The following is a 22,655-nucleotide window of genomic DNA, read 5'->3' as shown; positions in this document are numbered from 1 at the left end:
TGAAAATAATCATCACTTTGTTTTGGTTTCTTAGATATTGCATCACGTTACCCCACGCTTTGGACTGAGCAAGTTAAAAGTCGGCAGAACAAAACCAGTAAGAATGCAGGTAAAAAGGGGCCCAACGCCACTTTGTGAGGAGGGTTTTGGTCGACGCAGGGAGTGGTTTTGTTTTCTGGAAGTTAAGCACAGACTCCACTTTTTTTCTCAATTTTTGATGACTCACGCAAATGATTCTTGTGACTTGACCACCAAAATGTAGCTCAGATATTGGTGTTTTTATTAAGTTTTCTAAGTTCCTTAAAAGGGTTCTCTGAAAATGTCAAGCAAATGAGAGCTTCAGTATAAAAATAGAAGTATTTGATACTAAGTATTTGTTTTTGACCTCATTTCGGAGATGTCCAAACACTTGGTTAATTTAGTTCAAAATCCTCAGAACTATGTGGATTGCATTTGCTACAAAGGAGTGTTCGACAGAGTTTTACACTTTTTAAAAAAGATTTTATTTATTTGAGAGAGAGAGAGCCCATGCATGGGGGCGGGTGCCGGGGAGAAGCAGGCCCCCCGCTGGGCAGGGACCGACTTGGGACTCGATCCTGGGGCTCTGGGATCCTGTCCTGAGCAGGAGGCAGTCACGTGACCAACTGAGCCGCCCAGCGCTGGAGAGTTCTGTGCATTAAGGCGACGTGCAAAGAGGTGACGGTGCCTCCGTTGACAGGTTTTGCCGGGACGGATGCGTTCTGTGCGCTGCGAGCTTAGCGGGTCGTGTGCGTGCTCGCCTGGCTGCTCCCACGGTGTTCCTGTGTGAGGACCTAGTGAAAGTGTCCTTCCAGGGTTGGGGTGTTCAGCTGCCGGGGACCACAGACGAATCACAGGCGGTCTGGGACGGCCTCAGGCGTGGGCTGCGAGTTCGCAGAAAAACAGCCTTAGAATCGCAGCTCGGCCGCCTGTGGTTGCGGGTTCTCCGTCCTGGTGTGTTTCCACGCCCACTGACAATTAACAAAAAGAAATTGGAAGTTTTCCCGCATTCAGGATATGAAGGATAGTTTGTCTTCCCCTCCGTGTACCCTGACGCGCACGCTGAGAGGGACTCCCGATGGGAAGCCCCGAGTCTGGGTGTCTCGAGGCTCCTTCAAGGCCCAGGACAGAGGCTCTGCTCTGCGGTGGGGACGGTCACTGACCCAGCTCCCCCGAGGCAACACGGAGAACGAGCTGTGGAGGCGCCTTGGGAGGGCTGGGGTGGGACGGGACTGCCGTGTTCTTCTGGTGCGACTTCCGCCCGGACGCCCCCAGTCACCTCCTCCAGCCCCGCAGCACAACGCTCAGCTCCCTTGTCACTGCCGAGGACGCCACCTGCACGCGTCCTCCCGGGTTGTAGCCCCGCCGGGCTGGGATGAGAAAGGGAAAAATCCACGGGTCTGACTCTCAGATACACATGTGCAAATGGCAGGGAAACCATAATCGTGTTTCTAGAATTTGCATTTTCTTTCTCTGAAGGGATTGGGAGAAGTTTGTCCTGTCGTATAAAGATACAACACGCATCCTTCTCTCACAAACTTTAGAAACGGGGAGTTTAGCTCAGTCTTGTCGCTCTGATTCCCAAAGCGATCTCGTTAGATTTGCCCTGTAGTGTGTGACGAGCGTGGGGGAAATGAAGAACACGTCGTCTGTTTTCCGTGGGTCTTGGAGGCGTCTTGGGAGAAGCAGGGTGGCCGTCCCTGAGCTTTACTTGAGGAACGCGTAGGAAATGATTCTGAATGATGTCTCTGGAAACGTGCATTTTCTATAAAAGCAATTTGACTTGTCTGAGGACATGATTTCGGTTTTGACAGAGTAAGCTGCCGTGGGCAGACACGTCTCTGTCACTCGTCACGGGCTCCTACCAGAGTCCCGGACTGACGGCAGCATGCCAGGCTCTCGCCATGTGGGGCTGAAAATGATGTTTCGGGAAGTGCCCGTTTACCTAAGTCACCCTCTGCTACAGTCTGATTTCAGTCGGCCCGTGCGAGCGGACTTACGGAAGATGACACTCGTTGCTACCTGGACACGGGGCATGGAATTCCTGGGTTCTCAGTTGTCTAGATGCACGTTCTTTCCCAGGGCCTGAGGAAGGTCCCGGCAAACTGGTATTTTACAAAAAGAAAATAGTCTTGGATGGGCGCAGTGGAACAGTGAAACCGTTGTTGAGGTTTCAAATGCAAAACGAGCTTCAATTTTAATTTTTTCATTTAATTTTTAATTTTTCAATTTTAAGGCGGGGGAGGGACAGAAGAAGAGGGAGAGAGACTGTCCAGCAGGCTCCACGTGCAGCACGTAGCCCGACGCGGGGCTCGCTCGCAGGGCCCTGAGACCATGACCTGAGCCGAAGGCAGAGGCTTAACCCACTGAGCCACCCAGGCGCCCCACTAATTTTTATTTTTAAAAGATACTTTTGCTAATGATCTTCTCTGATAGAAGCAGGCACATTTATTTAATGAAGCACAAATAATTGGTGATTGTTTGCTCTTCTGTATATTTTTTAAACAGCTGTTTGTCCTTATTCCATCATGCCCTTTCACAGAAGAGGCCAGACTGGGAACGCATTTCTCTTTCGTTCTGATGTTTCTTTGTGAGTTAAATGTCCCTCCGTATTTGCCCTGCGAGCTTGTGTTAACATGATGTAATATTACTTAAGCTACAAAGTACGCAGAATGCGATCGCCGTGCACAGTGAGTGTGTGCCGTGGGCCTGTGGTCATGCTTTGGAACATTCCGTGGAGTTCACTAGGAGGGACCTTTCCTGCAGAGGAAAATGGGGCTCTCCAGTCTATGAGAATTTACACATAGTGGGCACTTAGTGTTTATTAAATTAGTAAAGAGTTTGACCACATGGTTTCCACGGGCTCTCTGATGGCGTCGCTACTACTTTTCCCTGAAACAAACTCAATGAAGCAAACAACAGAAAAAAAACAGATAACTAGAAAAGAGAATTAATTTCAGTTTCAGAGAATTAAGTTCAGTTTGACCATTGCACTTTTATTAACCGAAATTCAATATAAACATGAATGAAATCATCTCTTGGTGATTCATTCAGCAAGAAGAGCATCAGTCCCGTTAGGTGAGTCATTATACATCGACGAGTAAAACCTGAAATGGTGCTTTGCTTAAGAATGTATGACTCAGTTTTCCTTCTCACTGTAAAATTGAGAGTGTCAACTACTATCTTGAATCATTTATTCTGTGGTTTTATTTCTATCCAATAAGATATAAAAGTTGATCCCCAAATTTTACCAGATGAGAGGTTTTGTAACATATGGTCGTTGAATCATGTAAAGTTCGTGTATAGAATGTGGAAGGAGTCAGAGGTGGTTTCTGAACAGGAAACTTCTCTAAAAGTGCTCTCACACCAGAGAACAAAAACTCAGTGTTGTTTGCCATATGAACCGGAACGGAGCAGGACTCCGGGAAGGGAGTAAAATGGGTCCATCTGGCCACGACAGAGCTCGCCTCTCTGCAGTGGAAGGGACCGTCCACGCCCCGTAGCCCAGTATAAATTAAACGAAAAGGGAAAACACAGTTCTGAACGTCAGAGAGATGGGGAGATTCGGTGCCGTGGCTGTGCTTTCTTCAGCTACCGAGTGCACTCCTCGGAGAAGCTGGCTTTGGTGAGCGCCTTCCGCAAAGGATGGGCTTTAACGCAATTATGAACTCCAACAGCTGAAGAAGCCACAGAGACGACCTCGTTCAACCCATTTAATGGAACGATCGCGGAAACAGACCTCGGGACAGACAAGTTATTCACTCCAGGCAGCACGGGTGGATATGTACTTTTTAAAAAACGTGCTGTCCCTTAAGGAGAAGCCAAGTTGCACAGACGTAAGTGAACTGGGAATGTTCTAGTAACCTGCGAGGCTTATTGAGGGGACGAAAACCCGAGGCTGAGGTGAGCTCAGGCGTGTACTTCACTCGGGGACCGGGGGGTAAGGCCGTGTGGTCCCCTCAGTCAGTCCTGGCCGTGGCTGCCCCTTGGGTGTGCCCACTGCTCCCCAGGACTCTGACCTTCCTTCACACTGAGCTCTGGTCCCCTCAGTCTGCGTCCCCTGGGGACGTGTGGTGCTGCTGGCCCCAGCTCGGCCCCGGCTCCCGAGCCCTCCCTACCTTCCCACATGATCGGCACGTTCTGGCCCTTCTGTCCTGCCGAGTCACAGGTCTGGGTCTTTACAGGTTTTCGTGATAATCTGGCACTTTGCAGACGAGCAGATTCAGGAATCCGCCCTTGAGTCCGTGACAGCCCGATGGCCGCGTGGCGTCCGGGCCACTGGGACCAGGCCTTGTCACCGTCCGCAGCCTCAGGGTCCGGCTTCGGAGCAGCATGCGCTTGCAGGGCACCCCTTCAGGACAGGCTCGCTCTGGGGGCGACAGGGTGACTTGGCCACATCTCTCTTTGAACTCGCACACGCTGTCGTTCTTGTTTCCATGTCAGTCGCTGTTCATTTCGGATGCTCACCTCAGGCCTGTGTCTGGAAATATCTTCACTGAAGTCAGTCCCATCTTAGTGCCGTGAGGAGGTGGCTTGCCGTCAAAGGCTTCGCTTTCTCAGCTCCGGAGGTGACCGTGGTGGAGTTACGAGTGAATGAATGGCTGTGACCGTCCTTCTTCCGATGTCATAGTTGGTTCCGTGACGTCCTGGGCGACCCCACATGACGCGGAGTGGGATGCCCGTGGCAGGGCTCTTTGGGTCTGCTGATGTGTCGGGGCTTGCGGGGATCAGCCGACAGTGGCTCTGTGGGTCTGCTGATGTGTCGGGGCTTGCGGGGATCAGCCGACAGTGGCTGACGCCTCCCACCAGCTCCACATCCCCCAGCAGTGATGACAGCAGCTGGGGAGCTGCGTGTGAGTCCCTCGTGGGCAGTCCTGCCCCCTCTGCCTGGCCTGCGGAACAGGTGGGCGTTGGGGTGCATCCTGTCTGGGGCTCAGGGGCGCAGGCCTGCGCCGGGTGCCAGGAGGGACGTCACCCTGGGGAATGCTCAGCACCCTCGGGCGGGGCAGGCGGTTTTAAATTTGGAAACCAGGAGGGTTGTATCCTCTGATCCTGACGCGAGGTTGTATCCTCTGATCCTGACGCGACACGTGCGCCCTTCAACCTCCTACTTCCAGCCGGGGCCACATGTGCCCAGGCCTCAGTGCCAACCCAGCAGTTGTTGGGGTTGGGTCCAGAGTTTCCTGATGAGACCGAGAGGCCTGGGGGGGACAAGGGGACTGAGAGACACCGGCGGCCCAGGGCAGTCTCTGTGTCTGGGGTGTTGGTGCTGGGGGCCGTCACACAGAGGGTCCTGGGGGTGAGATGAGGGAGGACCCCCTTGCGGACGGCATCCTGCTGGCCCCAGCCAGCAGCATCTGGAAGGAGGACAGGGTCTCGGGGAAGTTGGGGGCCTGGTCTGCAGTGCTGCTGGTGTTCCCCTTGCCTGGAGGAGGAAGGACGTTGGCTCCTGGCTGTGGGTCACAGCTCCGCCCCGTGAGGCTCAGGGCGAGGAATAGAAAGGCCCCCCACAGGCTCGTTCTGATGCAGGGGGTGAGCTCTGTGGGATCGGGTCACTCTGCTGTCTGTACCTTTGCTGTCACCGTGTGCTGGCCTCCGGTGGGTCACCAGGAGGGCATTCTGTCCTGCGGGCGACCTCACGACCCTTCTCCGAGTTCTGTGGGCTTGGGGCTGGCTGGTGGAATCTGCCGTCATCCCCCTGGGCCTGACCTCTGTCGCCTCTGCCCTGAGTCAGGCTCGTGGCACCGTGGGGACCTGCTCCCTTGGGCAGTAGCCCCATTGGGCTCTGTCAGCACACAGTCCCCAGGGAGCAGGGCACCCAAGAGCAGAACCCAGAGGGGAACAGAGACGGCCGCAGTGGTGTGAGTTGTCTGCACAGCAACGTGGACACAGCCTCCCTGCCGGCCGGGCGTCCCGGCCCTCCTGCCCTAGCTCCTGTCCTCTGCCCAGTCTGAAGCCTCAGTCCTTCAGGCCTCCACATTTCCGGCCTCGGTGCCTGTCCCGCCTCTGGGGACCTGCGCTCACTGGCCAGGGAGACAAGAGACCAAGTGGCTTGTGGTTCTGCAAGTTGGAGAGAAAAGAGCTGCGCGCGGGAGCGATTAAACCCGTCAGGAAGCCCTGCCCGAGCTTAGAGCCCGCCAGGCTCGTCCGACCCAGTGTTCCTGAGCTGGGGACCACCAGGAGGAGGCTGGTGAGCTCACACTCCCATGGCCCCATTCCCCTCCCTGGCACAGTGAGGTCCCCGGGCGTCCGTCATGCCGGCATCTCAGGACAGAACTCCCGCACACGGGGCCCCACCAGCTGCCTGCATGCAACCCTGGGCCCAAACGCAGAGCCCAGCTGCGCCCCCAAACCTCCCAATCCCTAGGGCCCAGCAGCTCCTGACTGACATGGAGCCCTGCTGCCTGGCCACATGCTGGGAGTTTCGGAGACGGTGCTCCGTAGCCGAGCATTTGAGTCAGCCGCTCTGAGCGAAGCAAATTGTCCTTCAGGACTCAGTGGGCTCCTCCCAGCAGGACGGGGCGTCTCAGAGATCAGGTGGGGGTGTGGCACGGGGGGTGGGGGGACGCTGCGTCGCCAGGCGAGCAACACGGCTGCCCTCTCAGGGAAGACCTAGGAACCCTGCCAGCATCCGATCTGGGCCCCCAGGTTCCAGTTACAGCACCCACCTCCCCCCCCGTGTGGACACGGACTTGTTTCCTGTGTGAGACGCAGTGCTCGGGGGCTGGTGGGACTCAGGCCCACAGTGGGTCACGTCTGGGGTCGGCTGGAGGGCGTGGGTCCAGCATCAGGGGTGAGCCCGCTGCCCTGCTCTGGGGAAGGTGAGGACCGTGGCTGATCTCTGTGTTGGGCCAAAAGGCTGACCTCTCTGGCTGCTGCCTTTAATGACCTAGGACAGCGGGTGGACTGCAGAGCGCCTGCCGTGTGACCTCTCCCCCCGTGGAGACTCAGTGTTGTTGACCATGGCCGTGGGCTTGGAGGCCGCCCAGCTCCAGACCTGTGAGCATCTGTGTGGGTCCCAGATGGCTGAGCTCTCCCCTCCTGGCCCAGGTCTCAGTGCCCTGCTTGGCCCTGCTGGGGCGGACCTGCTGGGGCTGGGAGGTGGACACTGACCCAGAACTCCCTCCAACACTGGGGGCCATGGCTCGTGGGGCGTGCTGCAGGCTCTTCCGCTGGCTCAGAGGGAGGGTCTGTGTGGCGGGCTTTGTGGCACTTGGCGTTCTGTCACGGTTTCACGTCCGAAGTTGGCAGTGCAGCGTGTCTTTTCTCTCTCTGCCTGTGGCTCCTCCAAAAGCCGGGCATCGGGCCGCGGACGTGGCCCTTCAGAGACCCTGGGGAGAGCACGGCCGGGATGGGTGGGCAGCCTTGGGAAGCCTCTGGTTTCATTGGTCTTTTCAAGTTGTGTGTGCGGGAGGAAACTTGGGGCCCCATCCGTCCTCTCTGACGTCCTCCTCCCACTCTGGGGAAAATGCTTCTTCCTCCTCTTTGAGCTCGTAAAAACAGCTCTGTTTTCTGTCCAGGGAGACGTCCGTGACACCCACGTTGCTCGACGGTTGTATGGAACCCCTCGTGGAAACATTCTTCTACTTTCTTCAGAGTTGATAATTGTTGTTTTATTGCACATATTAAAATTAGGGCCAGAAGATAATTATCTTTTGATTCTGCTTTAAATCATGGTAAATTGCATTCTCTCGGGGAAAGTAGTACCCATTATGTTCTCTTGTTCGTTCCCAAGTTTCCAAGTATGCGTTCCCCATTTCCCTTTTTACTCTGTTTTTCAAACGTGAGATCACAAAAGCATCAAGACACCGACCAGATTCGAAGTGATAAAACCTCTGTTATTTGCACAGATTTAAGTATTAAAGTAAGTCCGTAACTTCCTTTAAATGTAGACTGTAAAAGTCCATTATTTTAAAAAATATTAATCTCCAGAGTGAAGACGCTGGTGCCCTCCTCATCCTCACACCTGTGGCCCAACCATGGTGTGTATCACTGAATTTATTCAATTTTCCTAATTATAAAGGAAAGCTTTAATTTCAATCACGTGTAATTCGTAGATTTCAGTATCCGAACGGTGGTTAAAGAACCGGGATACAGAGTTTCAATGTGGGTACGGGGAGTAGTGATGAGAACAAGCATGTCCCATCCATTGGACCTGAAAGCTTGGGCCGGCGTGCGTCCATCCGAACTTCGTGCTCTCACCGGGCAAAGACGTGTGTCTGCTTCTCCGCTGAGGTGATGAGCTCTGGTGTTTGACAGAACACCAGATAGAATTTGATAGAATGGACGGAAAGCTTGTCCCACACCTGGCAGAGTGCCATGTGTTTTAACGGACGATAGACTCTGGCTCACGTCTCCTAGGGAGACACTTTTCCAAAATCTCTCAGCGGCAGAGGGTTGGATTTAGCCCAGAGTCGGGGTTCCGGGTTTCCTACCCCCGCACAGCCGGTCGGACTGGCCTGTTCGGTTCCAACGCCGGTGGGCTCGCCATGAAATGACCACGGTCCCATCCTCTGGACGTTGTCTCTGTGTGAGAGCCGACCGGGGCGCCCAGCCGTGGTGTACTTGCCGTGAGCTCTTGGCCAGGTTCAGGCCTGGTCTCGGGGGAGGGGGCGGCGTGATGGGAGTGATGGGAGCAGCCCGTGGTTGGGCCACAGGTGTGGGGACGAGGAGGGTGTCAGCATCTTCACTCTGGAAACCAAAAGCCATTTATGTGGTAAGGGACACACCGGGTGACAGGAGGTGCCTGGAGAGAGGCAGGTGCATGCTGAGAAGGAGCTTTGCGGCACCGTGCACACACACAGTGTGCGTGGGAACACGACACACAGAGCAGGTGACTGTCCCTTTTCTGGGTGTCTTGTGAGTTAGCGGCAGCCTTTCCTCCAGCAGAAGACCAGCTGCGGCGAGACCCTCCCATGGCCTCTGGGACAAGCTGAGGGCAGGTGGTCACTGGGGCTGGTTTGGGGTTCCCTCCATGCGACCCTTGTGAGCTCATATCTCTCTGAGCGTCAGCATCTCAACTTCAAAGTGTAGCATGGAGACCGAGCGGCCAGAGTCCAACCAGGCAAGTGGAGCTCTCCGTGTAGCCAGTCCCCAGGGGTGGGCTTAGTTCGCAGGGGTCTGTGTCTCAGGTCAGTCCCCGGCTTGGCAAATGGCAAGAGGATGCTCCTTGAGAGTCCCGTGCCTGTGTGTTCATTGTAAAGTGGCTAGAGACCCGCACTGAGAATCCAGTGCTAGAAGTTGTAAGAACGGAACAAGGAGCAGGTTGCCCCGAGGACAAGCTTGCTGGTCGCCTTGAGGTTCCTGTGCTGTCCTGGCTCCTGATGCAGCCCTCCCTGCTGATGGAGAAGAAACGTCTCTCCTTGATATTCATGCTTAGGAGTGGACACTTGGCGGAACAGACCTCCCCGTGGTTCTGTCTCTACGTTCTTCCCACCAGTTAGGTTAAAGACTGAGTCAGAATCAGGACAGCTCGCGAGCTAGGGAGGGTCTTCTTGGACACGACCCACAGGTAAAGGAGATTAGGTTTCCTTCCTTGCCCACAGGGAGAGCGGGGAGGGGGCCGTTCTGTCCAGGGCGGCCCTCATCCAAGAGTGTCTCGTCAGGGACCTCTCCCTCCCTGGCTGTGCCGTTATTTGTGCGGGGCGAGTCACACAGAGCTGTGCTAGCCCTGCGCTGTTTCTACCGGTCCGTCTTCCTTCCAAATGGGACTAAGTGGGCGTTTCTGGTAGAGTCTCCGAGTTGTGCAGCTATCACTGTCGAATTTTAGAACATTCCATCATGCCGACTAAACCCCGAGCCCCGTGTCCCCCAGCAGCCATTCTCCTTGGCCAACCCCCAGCCCCGGGGAACGCTCATCGGCTTCTGTCCCTGTCGAGGTGCCCGTTCTGTGGGTTCATGGCGGTGGAGTCAGGCAGCTGTGGTCTCTCGAGACCGGCTTCCCTCACCCCGAGGACGCTCATGAGGCCCGTCGGAGCTTGAGCCAGTGTCTGTGGGCCTCAGCTGCTCGTGCCTGAGCGACGTTCTGTGCAGCGCGACCACCTTCAGGCGTCATCCGCTGATGACATTGGGTCGTTGACAGTTTTTGGCAAGTGAACCAGGGTTCTCTGAACACGCGTGTGTGCGTTGGTTGTGGACAGTTTTCCCCTCCTCGAGGGCCGAGCTGAGAGAACCGCTAGGCTCTGTGGCGACTCTGAGTTGAACATTTTTGGAGCCGCTGAGCCAGTGCACTGTGGGGACCCTCGTCAGAAACGCAGGAGGCTTCCAGCTTCTTCTCATCCTCTCCTACGCTGGCTACTTCCCGTCTTCTAAAATGGGTCCAGCGGTCTGATGATGTGTGATATCCCGTACTCTTACAGGTTTGACCCCCGTTTCCACGGTGACGGATGATGGACCCCTTCACTGGCTTGTTGGCCGCTGGCATGTCTTCCCTGGAGAAATGCGTACTACATTCTGCGCGCATTTTAAATATTTGGTTACTCACCATTTTATCATGGAATTGTTAGATGTCTTTCCGTTTTCTGGATCATTTATAGGTTTCTTATCAGATACATAATTTCCAAATATCGTATCCCGTTCTGTGACTTCTTTTTCAATGGGCTCCTTTGAGTCATCAGGGCTTTTATTTTCGATGATGTTCGTCTGCTTTTCTTTTGTTGGTCACGCTTTGGTCCTGCCCACAGGACACTGTAGGACTTGAGCCCCTTCTGGGGAAGAGAGAATGCTGCAGCCTCCCTGGGGCTCCACGTGGACACCCCACGCACTGACGGGAGCCCCGGGAGCCGCGGGCCTCACGCATGTGCCGACATGCCCCCGCTGCTTCCTCTCTCCTGAGATTTACCTGAACCTTGAGTTTGATCCCACCGGGTAATTTCCCCCTTCAGCATGAACAACTTCCTCCTCCCCCTTTCCATTTTCCCTCTTCTTCCTCCCCCTCCCCTTCTCCTCTTCCTTCTCCCCCACCTCCTCCTTCTTTAAAGCAAGTGAATCTGGTTAGTGGTTACGCCAGCAGGAACTCTGAATAAGGGAAGAATAAGAGGGAATGTTATCACAGAAAAAAACATATGTTCTGCACGGTACAAACTTACCCTAAATTCACATTTAACCCGTTGCCCATGTGATCTGTCCACTGCCCTTAGGAAATACATTTTCCTGGGCTCAGCCTTTGTGTATCTCACCTTAGTGGAAAAAAGCTTCTTGGGTTTTGTGCAAAAACAGATGTTAGCAGAGTGTGTTCCTCTGCGAGGGCTGTTGCAGCAAAACCTCACAGAGCAGCAACTTAAAAACAACAGAGTTTATTTCTGTCTGTCCTGGAGGCTGGGAGTCCAAGACCAGGTGCCGTGGCGTGGGCTCCCTGCGATGCTCTGCTCCTGGGCACGCAGCTGGCCACCCTCCTTCCGGTGTCCGCGTGACTTCTCCCGTGCGGGTGCGTGCTTGTGAGGACCCCAGCCAGACCACGGCAGGACCCCGGCCTCATGGCCTCCTCTAGCCTCGACCAGAACCTCCTTAGGAGGGGATGATATCAGAAACCCTGTCTCTAAATACAGTCACGTTGGGGAACAGTTGGGGCTTTAACATATGAATTTTGGGGTGACACAACTCAGTCCAAAGCAGATGGAATTATTGCAGTGTGACTTGCATTTGAATGCTTTGAACCCAAAGGAAACCTGTCAGCAAGGAGGCCCGGCCTGGAGCCTCGGCTGTCATCAGCCTTCAGCAGTCGGTCGTCTCCCTGCTGGCGCACGATTCCAGCGGCTCCTCTTTATGCTTCCCTCTGCGGCGGCCGTGATGTGTCGTGTCTTGTGTGAGGAAATTCCTTCACAACAGGAATGGTTTTATGATCCGTAAAGAAGACCGATCCTCACGATGGTGCGCCTCGGTGCAACCGTCCCTGTTGAGCTACGGTGACGTTGATCCCAGGGTCTCAACTGTGGGAGGAAGACAAAGTTGAGAATTTCCCCCAAACTTGGCTCTGGCTTTCATCGTCACACATACTTTGTGTATTTCAAGGGTGACCCCGCCCCCCATTTTTGAAAACCAGCCAAGTACAGTTCATGTGAACAGAGAAAAAATTCATGTATTTTATGAAGCTGTGAAAGTGTGTCGGCCGCTGAAGCCAGTGGGGACTATTCCCAAGTGCTCCTGGGCCCCCACGCCGGACCTTCACGTGTGAGCGGCGGGTGCACAACTTCTGTGCAGTCCCCAGTGACACCTGCTGTGGGTAAAATGCAGCAGCTGAAACTTTATCGCAGATCCTTGTCACAGAGAATCAGCCTTTACTTTGTCATTTGTGGGTTTAGTCTGTGAATAATGGTGGGTTTAATTTTAGTTTCAGAAACGAAATTTTTAGTTAGGCTGAAGGTCTGAAAGGAATTGCCAGCCTTTACCGTCAGTACTCAACACGGCCCGTGCAGAGCGAGACCGCCCAGGACACGGGGCGGCACGCGTGGTCCTGCCGAAAGGCACACCCGCTGGGCACATGCTGGGGAGATGCGGGCAAGAGGCTGGTGACGCAGCGCGGAGGAGAGGTTGGGGTCCTCCTCCATGAGGAGCACTCGGCCAAGAAGGGGAACAGGCGCTCTCTCTGACCGCGTTCCTGCGGCTCACGACGGCTCGAACTTAGCTTGGGAAGGCGGCTCCAAGATTCGTCCTGGCCAACAGGTGTGTTTTCCCTCTTGTCTGGAAGCTTGGAAATAAGTTCGTTTTCATGTCTGGTGTTACCCTACCGCAAGAGGAAGGAGGATATTTTCTTCATTTTAGAAGTTCGTTGTTAAAACAAACAAAAACAAACAAAAATTTCTCTAAAATGCTTGGTTGAGAAGAGAGTTTTTTTATTAGCTCAAGATTTCTTTTCTTAATTTGAAGCATTTTTCAATCATGATGTGTTCTCACGATCGCCGCGGTGTTGTATGTCCAGCCGTGGCTTCGAGTTCTGAAAACGCTTGTTCCTGCAGCACCGTGGGGGAGGGGGCATGACGGGCGCCCGCGCCCGCCGACAGACGGCTTCGAGCAGGCGCCTCCCACGTGCTTATTTGACGTCTGGTTGTCTCCTCTGGTGGGGAGTCTGTTCAGGGCTTTTGCCCATTTTCCAAGTTGTCCTCTTATTGCTGAGTTTTAAGCATTCTTTATACCTTTTGGATGCCGCCTTTTCTCAGGTCTAGGTTTTGCACACGTTTTCTCTCTGTGGCTTGTCTTTTCGTGCTGTTTGCAGAGGAGACGCGGTCTGCTTTGATGCCGCCCGGGCTCCCGTCGCCTCCTTCGTGGCTCACACCTCTGTCCTGTCCAAACGCTCTTCACCAAACCCAAGGTCATCGAGACCTCCTCGGTGCTCGCTCCCAGAAATGTAGCTTTACATTTTACGTTTCAGTCTGCGATGGACTTTGAGTTCATTTTTGTGCAGAGTGTAAGGTCTGTGTCCGGATTCCTTTTCGGCCTGTGGGCGTGGAGCGGCCGTGGCGTCTGCGTTGAAGAGCGTCCTAACCCCTGGCCTGTCTTCGCTGCTGCTTCACACTCCCGTGAGGTGTAGCTGCAGCGTATGCTTCCAGCCTCTAGAGCAGTGCTGGGACGTAAGTGTTGAGATATCGGCAGTGGGGTAAGTCGTTGGCTGGGAATGGGATCGAGGGCGAGGAAGGCTTTGGGAGCAAGGCTGTGGAGGTCGCCTGCTGAACGGGACGAGGCCGTGGCGATGCAAGCTCTTGGCCATGAATGAGCTCTTCCGAACAAGCTGAAAAGTCCCAACTGGGCTGTCCCGGTGGCTCCCCGGGGGCTCCCCACTCCCCCGACTCCCAGCTTTGCTGTGCTCGCTCAGTCGTGGTCTTGGCTAGAAGGAAACCCTCCCTCCCCAGCGTCTTCATGGGCTGGTGTCTGTGCTGCTGCTCCTTGGCGATGTGCCCCGGGTTGCAGGGAGAACAGCAGCGCCGAGAAACGTTCTGTGGGGTGAGGTGGGCCGGCGTCTGCAACGGGGCCTCGGTCCCATCAGGACAGGCAGGGCGTGCGCGACCCTGGCAGAAAGGCTCCACGTGGCTCAGGAAGAACTCGACGAGAACACCTGAGGTGAGGAGACAATTGAAGAGAACATACCTTGAGCGAGTATTTTAGACACGCCGTCCTCAGTGGAAAATGCGGCCCTGCTACTCCTGGTGGGAACATTTCTAACGCTTCCTTGCATTTATTTCTGCCTTATTTACTCATTCCGGGCAGAGTATTCTTTTGGAAATCTTTCTTCTTTTCTCTCCTCACGCCTCCGTCTTTCCCAAGAGCATGTTGCTTGCAGGAACGCTCACCCCCACTTAGGTGCGTCTCTGAATCGGGGGCGGGCGGGGAGCGCAGGGCACGAAGCAGCACCGTAGTAACTCGTGTTCGTTGCAGGCCCCACGCGGCTGCTCCTCGTCCACCTGCAAACGGGCTCTGCCTGGGAGCGTCTGGCCTGGGTGGGCTCACAGCTGGAGACATTTCTTGCTCAGTACAAAATTCTCAAAATGCTGTAAGTGCTCATGAGAGCAAATAGTGACACCCAAGGAAAACACTACAAATGACTTGTGAATTCCTAACCGTGATAACTGGAGCAAACGGTGTGCGCCGTGCGTGGACTTCTCGGGGGACGGGGGTGGGGGACAGGGGGCGGGGGACATGGGATGTTTCACGCCCCCCCATGCATTGTTCCACTGTGGGACTGCTCACGGTGTGGGCGTGGCCATCTGGGGGAGTGGGAGACGCCGGCCTCGGGGCTGGTCTGCTGGGTCTGCGTGTCTGGGAACCTGAGGCTTTATGAGGTTTCCCACGTGACGGTTTTGCACAGTAAGACCCAGGAGATGCTTTTCCAAGCATTGTTTGTGTGGCTTTCACGCCGTCACGTGACGCGACAGTTTCCTGAATCTAGTTCTAAGAGAAGGTCCTTAGACTGATGTTAATATTTTGGTCTTATTAACAATTCTTTAAGGGACACATTTCTTTAAAAAAAAAAAGATTTTATTTATTTATTTGAGAGAAAGAGCACACCAGCAGCTGGTGGGGGAGAGGGAGAAGCAGGCTCCCCGCCATGCGGGGAGCCCGATGTGGCTCGATTCTGGAGCCCCAAGGTCATGGCCTGAGCCGACGGCAGACGCTCGCCAACGGAGCTGCTCAGGCACCCCAGGAACATGCTTCTCAATCCGTGGTCTGCACATTTGAGATTATGTGCTCAGGACGTACTTCCTAAGGATTCCTGAAGCTCCGGCCAAAGGACACACGTGTTTTCGAGCTCCGGGTGCGCGTCGGCACAGCCGCTAGACCGTTCGTTGCCGCACGACCCACGCCACCTGCTGCTCTCGGGGCAGAGCTGCATAGACCCGGTGCACACGGGGACGCCTGGATTCAGGTCAGAGTATACGTCCTGGTTCCCTGCAGGGGTGGGGAACTGCCTCTCAGACAGGCTCCCAGGGGACCTCAGTGGGTGTGGTCAGGCGGGGGGGGCGACAAGGAGGGTATTTGTCTGAGAGTTTTAGGGGCGCATGCCTGTCACACAGACACTGTGGACCGTTTGCTGCGTGTCCTGGTTTCCAAGTTCAAGGGGCTTCAGGGGCCACTTCAGGTTGTGGGGTCTTTTCCCCCTCCCCGTCTCTGCACCTGCTTCATCATCGAGGAGCCCTTCTCCACGTCTGGGCTCTGGTGGCTCCAGGGTTTTTTGAACATGCTTCCAGGAATCTAGTGTATTTCTCTTGTGTAAGTTCCAGAAATTAATGTTAACAGATGACCTTGCCTCACCTGCCCGGCCCCATGGAAGTCTCGGTGGAGGGATAAGGGGGGCTCGCTGGTCATGCTGGAGTCCCTTGTTAGAGGTGGGGAGAAGGTGGCTGTGGGCACCCACTGCATGGACTGACTGCAGGGGCAGGGTCCCCCTGGACAAGAATAGGACGGGGTGCCTGGAAAGGAAGCAGCCACCACAAGGGTCTCTGGGTCTGACCACTGTGTCCCCCGTACCTGCCGCTGAGAGCCGGCCCAGGCTCAGGTAGTGGTGCTGGGCCTCCCCGGGCTCATGGCAGGATGGTGAGGGACAGATTCGGGTAGATGACTGCAGGCTTGAAGGCCAGCAGGACAGTTTGAGTGGCAGGGTGGGGACAGGGGACATAAGCACACAGGACTCAGGCATCAGGAATGACACTTGCAAGGAGACTCACTGGCGTGAGCAGGTCAGCGAGGTACAGCCCTGGGCACAGGCAGACGGAGGGAGAGGTGTGTTCTGGAATGTTCCGGCTGAGGGTTCAGAGCTCAGGTTTGCCCCTGAGGACCTCGGACTCTGTGCCCCTCACTCAGGAAAGGAGTCCATGTGGCAGCCTGGTGACGAGAGGCAGAGGCGTGCTCTCCCTGCTGGGCGCGGGGTCCTGACCTCCCCGGCCGCTCTCGCTGCGGACGCCAGGAGGGCTCTGCCTTCCCCTCACACCAGCGCCCCGGGCGTCACGCGTGTGCGAGAGCAGCCAGCAGGCCAGAGGCCGCCTTCACACCCACTGCAGCAAACGTTGCCTTATTAGGTGATTCGGTACCAGACTCGCCATTTCCTGTGCTCTGTGATCTGCGGAAGTTAAATATTTAGACTCTGCTCTGAACACTTCTGCCAAAACGTGTTTTTAGGTTCTCCTCCCTTGTTGGGGCAGTGCGCGGCCCTTGGGCCCCGTAGGAGGGCGGGCAGCTGGGGAGGTGAGCTGGACGGGGCCAGGGGAGGCAGGCCCGGCCCCGTGGGATCACTGCTCACGAGGACAGGACGGGGGGGTCCACGACTCCCTATCTCTGCGGCTCCCCATCTAACACAGTTGTCCTGTGGCTGAGAAGGAACATAGCTCTCGGGGCCCCAGCTGACGTCAGATGTGGGTTTTCTCTTCCCCTTTGATGTTCATCTTTCCCTCCTCGGTTCCAAGCGTCTCCCAGTGTGTCTGTGACCGTCCCCACACTCTGTGCCTCGCTGGGCTGAGCAAGCAGAGCCGCCCCTGCTGGGACGCGGGGACCCTCCTGAGAGCAGCAGGAGGAGCGCGTGGACCCACCGAAACAGGCCCTTTGTCGCCCCGACGAGGAGGATGGAGAAGCCCGCGGAGGCCGGTGTCTTCGCCAAGCAGCAGAGGCCAGCTGGGGGCCCGGCTTCGCTGAGGAAAGACAAGCTCAGGCAGAAGCAAGAAATCAACTCTGCCGGACAGTGTGCAGTCGTCCCCGCACCCGAGGGGAGCTCCGGGCTGCATCCTGCTTGGGGACGCGCAGCTCCGTAAGCCGGCTCCTTGCCCCGGCGTCCTCCAGAGCTCCAGCACCCTTGTGGGGACGGTGGCTCTCCCAGGACACTGCCCCTGCCACGAGCTGCTGGTCCTGTCCAGGGACGGATCTATGCTCTCCAGTGCCTGACACAGCCCGAGCCACGATGCCCGGGGCCACGCGCCTGCCGAACGCTCGGGCAGCAGCAGGTGCCCAGCCGGCCTGTGTGGCAGTCGGGGCTCCCCTGTGTGGCAGTCGGGGCTCCCCTGTGTGGCCGTGTGTTGGTCAGGCTGTCCCCTGGTGTCACGGTCTCCACACACACGGCCCCGGTGAGCGCCCTGATGGGCGTGTGGAGTAGCTGGGCGGGTCACATGTCACACGGATTTGCTGTCACCAGAAGAGTCCGCAGACACACGCCCAGCCCAAGGGTCTTCTCCTCACACGATCCAAGCTGATAGGCTGATGCGGCGGGTCTCAGACTCTGGTGTGAGAAGTCTTGATACTCTTCACCCCGCCGAGGGCCCCAAAGAGCCTCTCTGAGCCCGGGCTGTATCCACGAGTGCAGGTGCCCTGTGTCCAAGTGGGCAAGGGTGTGCTCCCCGAGGACATGTCCTGTCTGGGTCGTCACCAGTCACTTGTGAGAATCCAAGAGCAAAGGGCACGTTGATATTTTACAGAAAGTGTTCTGTCATCGGGGATGCCCTGGGGCTCCATTTTGAGAACCACTGCTCTGGAGTAGGGACGAGGCCTGGACCTGTCGCGAGCCAGCAGAGGACCCTGTCGCCGTGAGGTCGCGGTGGCCGAGAAGCACGCGGACGAGCGGTGCGGGGGGAGGTCAGACAGCGCAAGTGTCTGGCCCGAGCGGAGGGTCGGGGTTCCCCTGAGGGTGCGGTGGACGTGGGGGATTGGGCACGTCTACCCGAGGCCCCGCGCAGACCCGCGCGTGTCGGCTTCCGTCCCTCGTGAGAGCACGTGGCTCCTCGTCCCGAGCGCCCGCACTCAGGCCCCGAGCTGCTTCTCCGGAGGCACAGATACAACGTGGGGAGCAGGAAGGGCCGCGCCCAGCTCCCAGCACAAGGAAGCCCCAAAGAGGAAGTTCGAGCCGCTGCGTCCTTGGACACACTTGCTCTGAAGTGGCCGTTTGCCCTTCGAAATCTGTCCGTGTATAAAAAATTGTCTTGAGGCCCAAGTCCGGTCTGGGCGTCTTCCTAGATCTGGGCGCCCTGCTTCCGTCTCCCCGGGGGCTGGCTGGCGTGGACGCTCCGTGACTTTGGGATTTCCCCTCCCGCCCCCGTGGAAGAGGTGCCTCTGGCGTCAGCTGCCCCGGCTGTCTGGGGTCCAGCGATCAGAGAAGTGATGAAGAATGTCAGGGCTCCTCACGGGGGCCCGTCTCGGAGCACAGCGCCTTAGAAATGTGGCCTGGCCTCGCTGAGGTTGCTGCCAGCTGCCAGTGGGTGGGCGGCGTGGCTGTCCCGCCCCCGGCCCTGCCCGCCCGCCGGCTGCCCCCAGTGGCTGTCAGCTGCCTTGTCGTGGGGCGAGCAGTGCTCGGGTCCGAGGGTCAAGTGTACCTGTGCAAGGAGGCCGCGGACGGAAGGCCGGACGACGGCGCAGACGTGGCGACACAGTAGTGTGCTGGGCGGGGAGCGGATCGCTGGCTGTCCCGTGAGCTGAGCCAGGCCAGCTTCTGCGAGACCCCCGCGGACTGCGCCGGTTCAGTCTTTTGAACCACATCCTGGCTCCTGAGGAAGTGCAAGCCCTTCGTGCTGGGATTAATAGCTCGACGTGCGTCCTGCTTCCATCACGACTTGTCGCACAGCCTCGGGAGGTCACAGAACGTCCCCGCACCTGTGTCCGCGGGGACCCCATGGGTGGTTTCAGGGCTTCTTGCACAGGTGGTTAGGACCGAGGAGAATTACCCGGTGCTGCTGGAGGCTGTGCTCTGGGTAGGATGGTATGAACCTGAGGGAGCAGGTTACGAGGACGCCCTCCCCTGGAAGGTGGAGTGAGGACAGCTTCTGAACTGAGCCTCCAGGAGCATGTGCGCCTGTGTGTGGGGGCCTGTGAGTATCCACGGATGAGTGTCCACCAGGATCTGGGAGTATCCAGGAGTACTCGTGATTATCTCTGAGTATCTGTGAGTGTCTGTGAGTACCCATGAGTATCTATGACCATGGACGAGTGTTCATAAGTATTTGTGAGTACTCGTGAGTATCTTTGAGTATCTGTGAGTATCCGTAAGCTCATGGGAAGTGGTTAGGATCGTGTCAGCGTGGAGTGACCCCTTAGCTGTCCTCAGTTACAGCTGGTAGGATGATGAGTGGGACGCGCTTCAGTACTGACGAACGCTATAGAGATGGGACTTTGCCTGTCAATTCTGTAGAGTCTGTCAGGAGACCTAAATGACCCTAGGGCCCTTTCTGCTATAATTGTCCAAAGTTTGTTCATCTCTGAGTTATTCCCTCGCACATAGGCCCCCACCCCACGCCCCCTCATGCCCCGTTGTACGGGAACAATCGTCTGGGCTCAGGGCAAACGCTCCCACGGCTGTTTTCAGAAGTGAGTTTCTCTGAGAACAGAAAGGGCTCCCGTTTCCCAAGAAGGGAGAAGAATTCTACCTCAGGATTGAGTTACTTCCAGTGACACCAAGTTGCCGTCCCTAAAAGAGCCGCTTTCATGTCCTCCGTCTGTCAGCCTCGGCAGAAGCGCTAGTTACGGTGAGCTGCAGGGAGCTGCTGGTGTTTCGGGGCATAACTTTCAGGCACTGGAGTACCATTTCTCCCTGGGTCTGAGGGTTAAAATCCATTAAGTAGGGACCCTGTTGACCTATAATACAACCAGTTCTGCGGGCTTAGTTCTGTGGCCTCATGCCCTTGCCCTGTCCCCGTCGCAGAGGGGTCAGGTGAGCCTGGGCCTCTGGACGGCAGGATTTATGCGTCTCTTCTCGTTTCTGTCTCTCTCAGCGATGGTGCATGAGGGGCTGGTTTTCTCACTTTGTAAAGGAGGGGCAGACTTTGAAAGGTCAACTCAAGAACACACGGTGGGAGGCTTTTCACTGTTCCTAACCCTGACACGCATCTAGTCTGAGGATTGTGCCGTGTGGGTCGGGCTGTGGCTCTCAAACATCTGTCCTTTGTGTCCAAATGCTGCTTTCGTTTTTTCTCTCTCTCATCTGATTACTTAAAACCCACCATTCTTTCCTTTAACTACATGCAAAGTAAACTAGTATAGATAAATCTTTTAAAAGAGTTTATTTATTTATTTGACAGAGAGTGAGCCAGAGAGCACAAGCCGGGGGAGCGGCAGAGGGAGAGGGAGAAGCAGGCTCCCCGCTGAGCAGGGAGCCCGATGTGGGGCTCCATCCCAGAACCCTGAGATCATGACCTGAGCCAAAGGCAGAGGCTTAACTGAGCCCTCCAGGCGCCCCTAGTTTGGAGAGATCTGGCCGACTCTGGGTGTTGGCTTGAGAAGACACAGTGTATGTTAAACTAGGACAGTGATATCAGTTTCATTTGTAGCTGTTTTAGGTGAAACAGATGAAAGTCTTAATGCGGGACTTTTCTTGAAAATGGAAAATATCCTGATTCCTTGTGTAAGGAATCCAAATATAAAATCAGACTACTTTTCCTACCTCCCTTTAAGAAAATCAGTCTCCTAATTCTGCACAATTTAAAGGAAAAGAAGTGACATTTCTGTAGCACATTTGAGGCTTTGCGTCTCACTAACTACGAAAGGGCCGTGAGCAGAGAAAACGGACGAGCGGGGATTGTCCTGGAGCTAACAGGTGATGCTGGGGAAGGTTTTGGGGTACGGTCAGCCACGGCCAGGAAGGTGTGCACCTGGTGAGCTGCTCAGTGAGGGTTGTCGAGGCCAGATCCCAACCCTGATGGTGGGATGGCTGGGGTGGCCCTCACAGCGTGGAGAGCCATGGGATGCTGGAGAACGGGGATGGGATCTGGTGAGCACCGTGGAGAGTTAGGTTCAAGGTGGAGGAAAAGCAAAGAAGGGGACAGCACGGACCACGTTAGAGTGATGCTGATATAGTTGTCACTGATAGAAATTCCGGTGACATTGCCTTCCACTATGGAGGAGCCCTCCGGAGACTCCGGGCACGCCAGGAAGGCAGAGGTGGGGTGGGAAGGGGGTGTGACTGAGCACCGCTCAGCGTTGGGGCTCTGAGAGCCGGCCGAGGCCGCTTCTCCTTGCCAGGGCTCACGTGACTGTGCTCTCCCCTCAGGGGCCTAGGCTGCATGTTTCTGATGGGAAATGACTTCTGGGTCCACAGTTACTGAAGTCTGGTCTATTGCTATGGGAAATAAATATGGGAAAAATAATCGGGATGTACACCCGTGGTCACTCTTTTCTTTCCGAAGAAACCGGATCCGTGAATTGCCTCCAAATCTTTATTTTTTTGGAAACGTGAGTTTGGTTGTGGATGTCCCATGTTGTCTCTTTGCTGTGGGTGTTTCTAGAGAGGGCGGTGATGTGCCGGAGCCTGACTGTGGATTCCCGTTCAGCTTTTCCTAGCTCTGCCATCTTGAGTAAGCCATAACATTCTTGGAACCTCCCTTTGTTTTGCTGGTAAAATGCACGATGGGAATATATATATCCCTCATTCTGTTATTACTAGGATTACAAGAGATTATGCAGAAGCTGAGCTCCGTGCCTACGAGCCTGTAAATATTAAGGCCGTGACCCTGGATTAAAAGCTAATCTGAAAAACCTTCCTTTGGAATTAAATTACATGGCTGGTCTCAAACACATGCTGCTCTTGGGAAAGCCTTAGCCTTGTAACTCCTGTCTGGAACCTTCTTCAAGTGGGCCTGTGGGTCATTACATTCCATTCATACCGCAAGTTTCAAGGTCTCCCTCGGCCCAATCTGCCATTTCTAGAAAAGCAAAGTGGAAGGGTACGTTTCTTTCTATTTCTTTTTAAAATTTTTTGCCTTCTTTGATCATCTGTGTTGTATAATTAAAAAGAAAACCACAAATATTCCATGACTGATGAAGACAGTATGAGTGACAATCAGGGATTTGATTCTAAGGAAACCTGGAAGCCGCTTTGAGGACATCTGTGGCCGATGGAGGGAGGCGCCTGTTTTAGCGCGTTATCTGGTGACTTGGCAGCAAAGCAAGTCACTCACCTCACCCAGTCTGGCGCCCTGGGGTCCTGATGGCTTGGTCCTCGTCTCCTGTCTCTGCCACTTGTTACCTTGATTGGGAAAATGATTTATCTTCTCTGACTCAGTCACTGAATTTACACAATGGTGGCGATAATCCCACCTCATAGAATTAATGTGCGACTGAGGAAGTGAATGGGTGTGAGGTTCGTAGTCCTACACGCCCCCTCAGTGTTCTCACCTGTCAGGCTCTAGTCTCTGCCCACGTGCAAAATTCAGTTTTCCTAAGTGGTATTCTACTGAACAAAC

General features: G+C 55.4%; 1 protein-coding gene across 1 annotated transcript in view; it reads left to right on the top strand.

Annotated features, from left to right (window-relative positions):
• The window catches only part of LOC111158702 (SPARC related modular calcium binding 2), a 177,009-nt gene that overhangs the window by 72,831 nt on the left and 81,523 nt on the right, over nucleotides 1-22,655 (top strand). Inside the window, exon 7 of the mRNA XM_022520911.1 lies at nucleotides 35-109. Coding sequence (XP_022376619.1) covers nucleotides 35-109 — 75 coding nt within the window. The remainder of the gene's footprint in view (nucleotides 1-34; nucleotides 110-22,655) is intronic.

The sequence above is a fragment of the Enhydra lutris genome, unplaced genomic scaffold, assembly GCF_002288905.1.
Source record: "Enhydra lutris kenyoni isolate GAN:26980312 unplaced genomic scaffold, ASM228890v2 scaffoldscaffold62, whole genome shotgun sequence".
NCBI classification, from domain to species: Eukaryota; Metazoa; Chordata; class Mammalia; order Carnivora; family Mustelidae; genus Enhydra; species Enhydra lutris.
The sequence above is the reverse complement of the archived record's forward strand: the minus strand, read 5'-3'. Positions and strand labels throughout refer to the sequence as shown.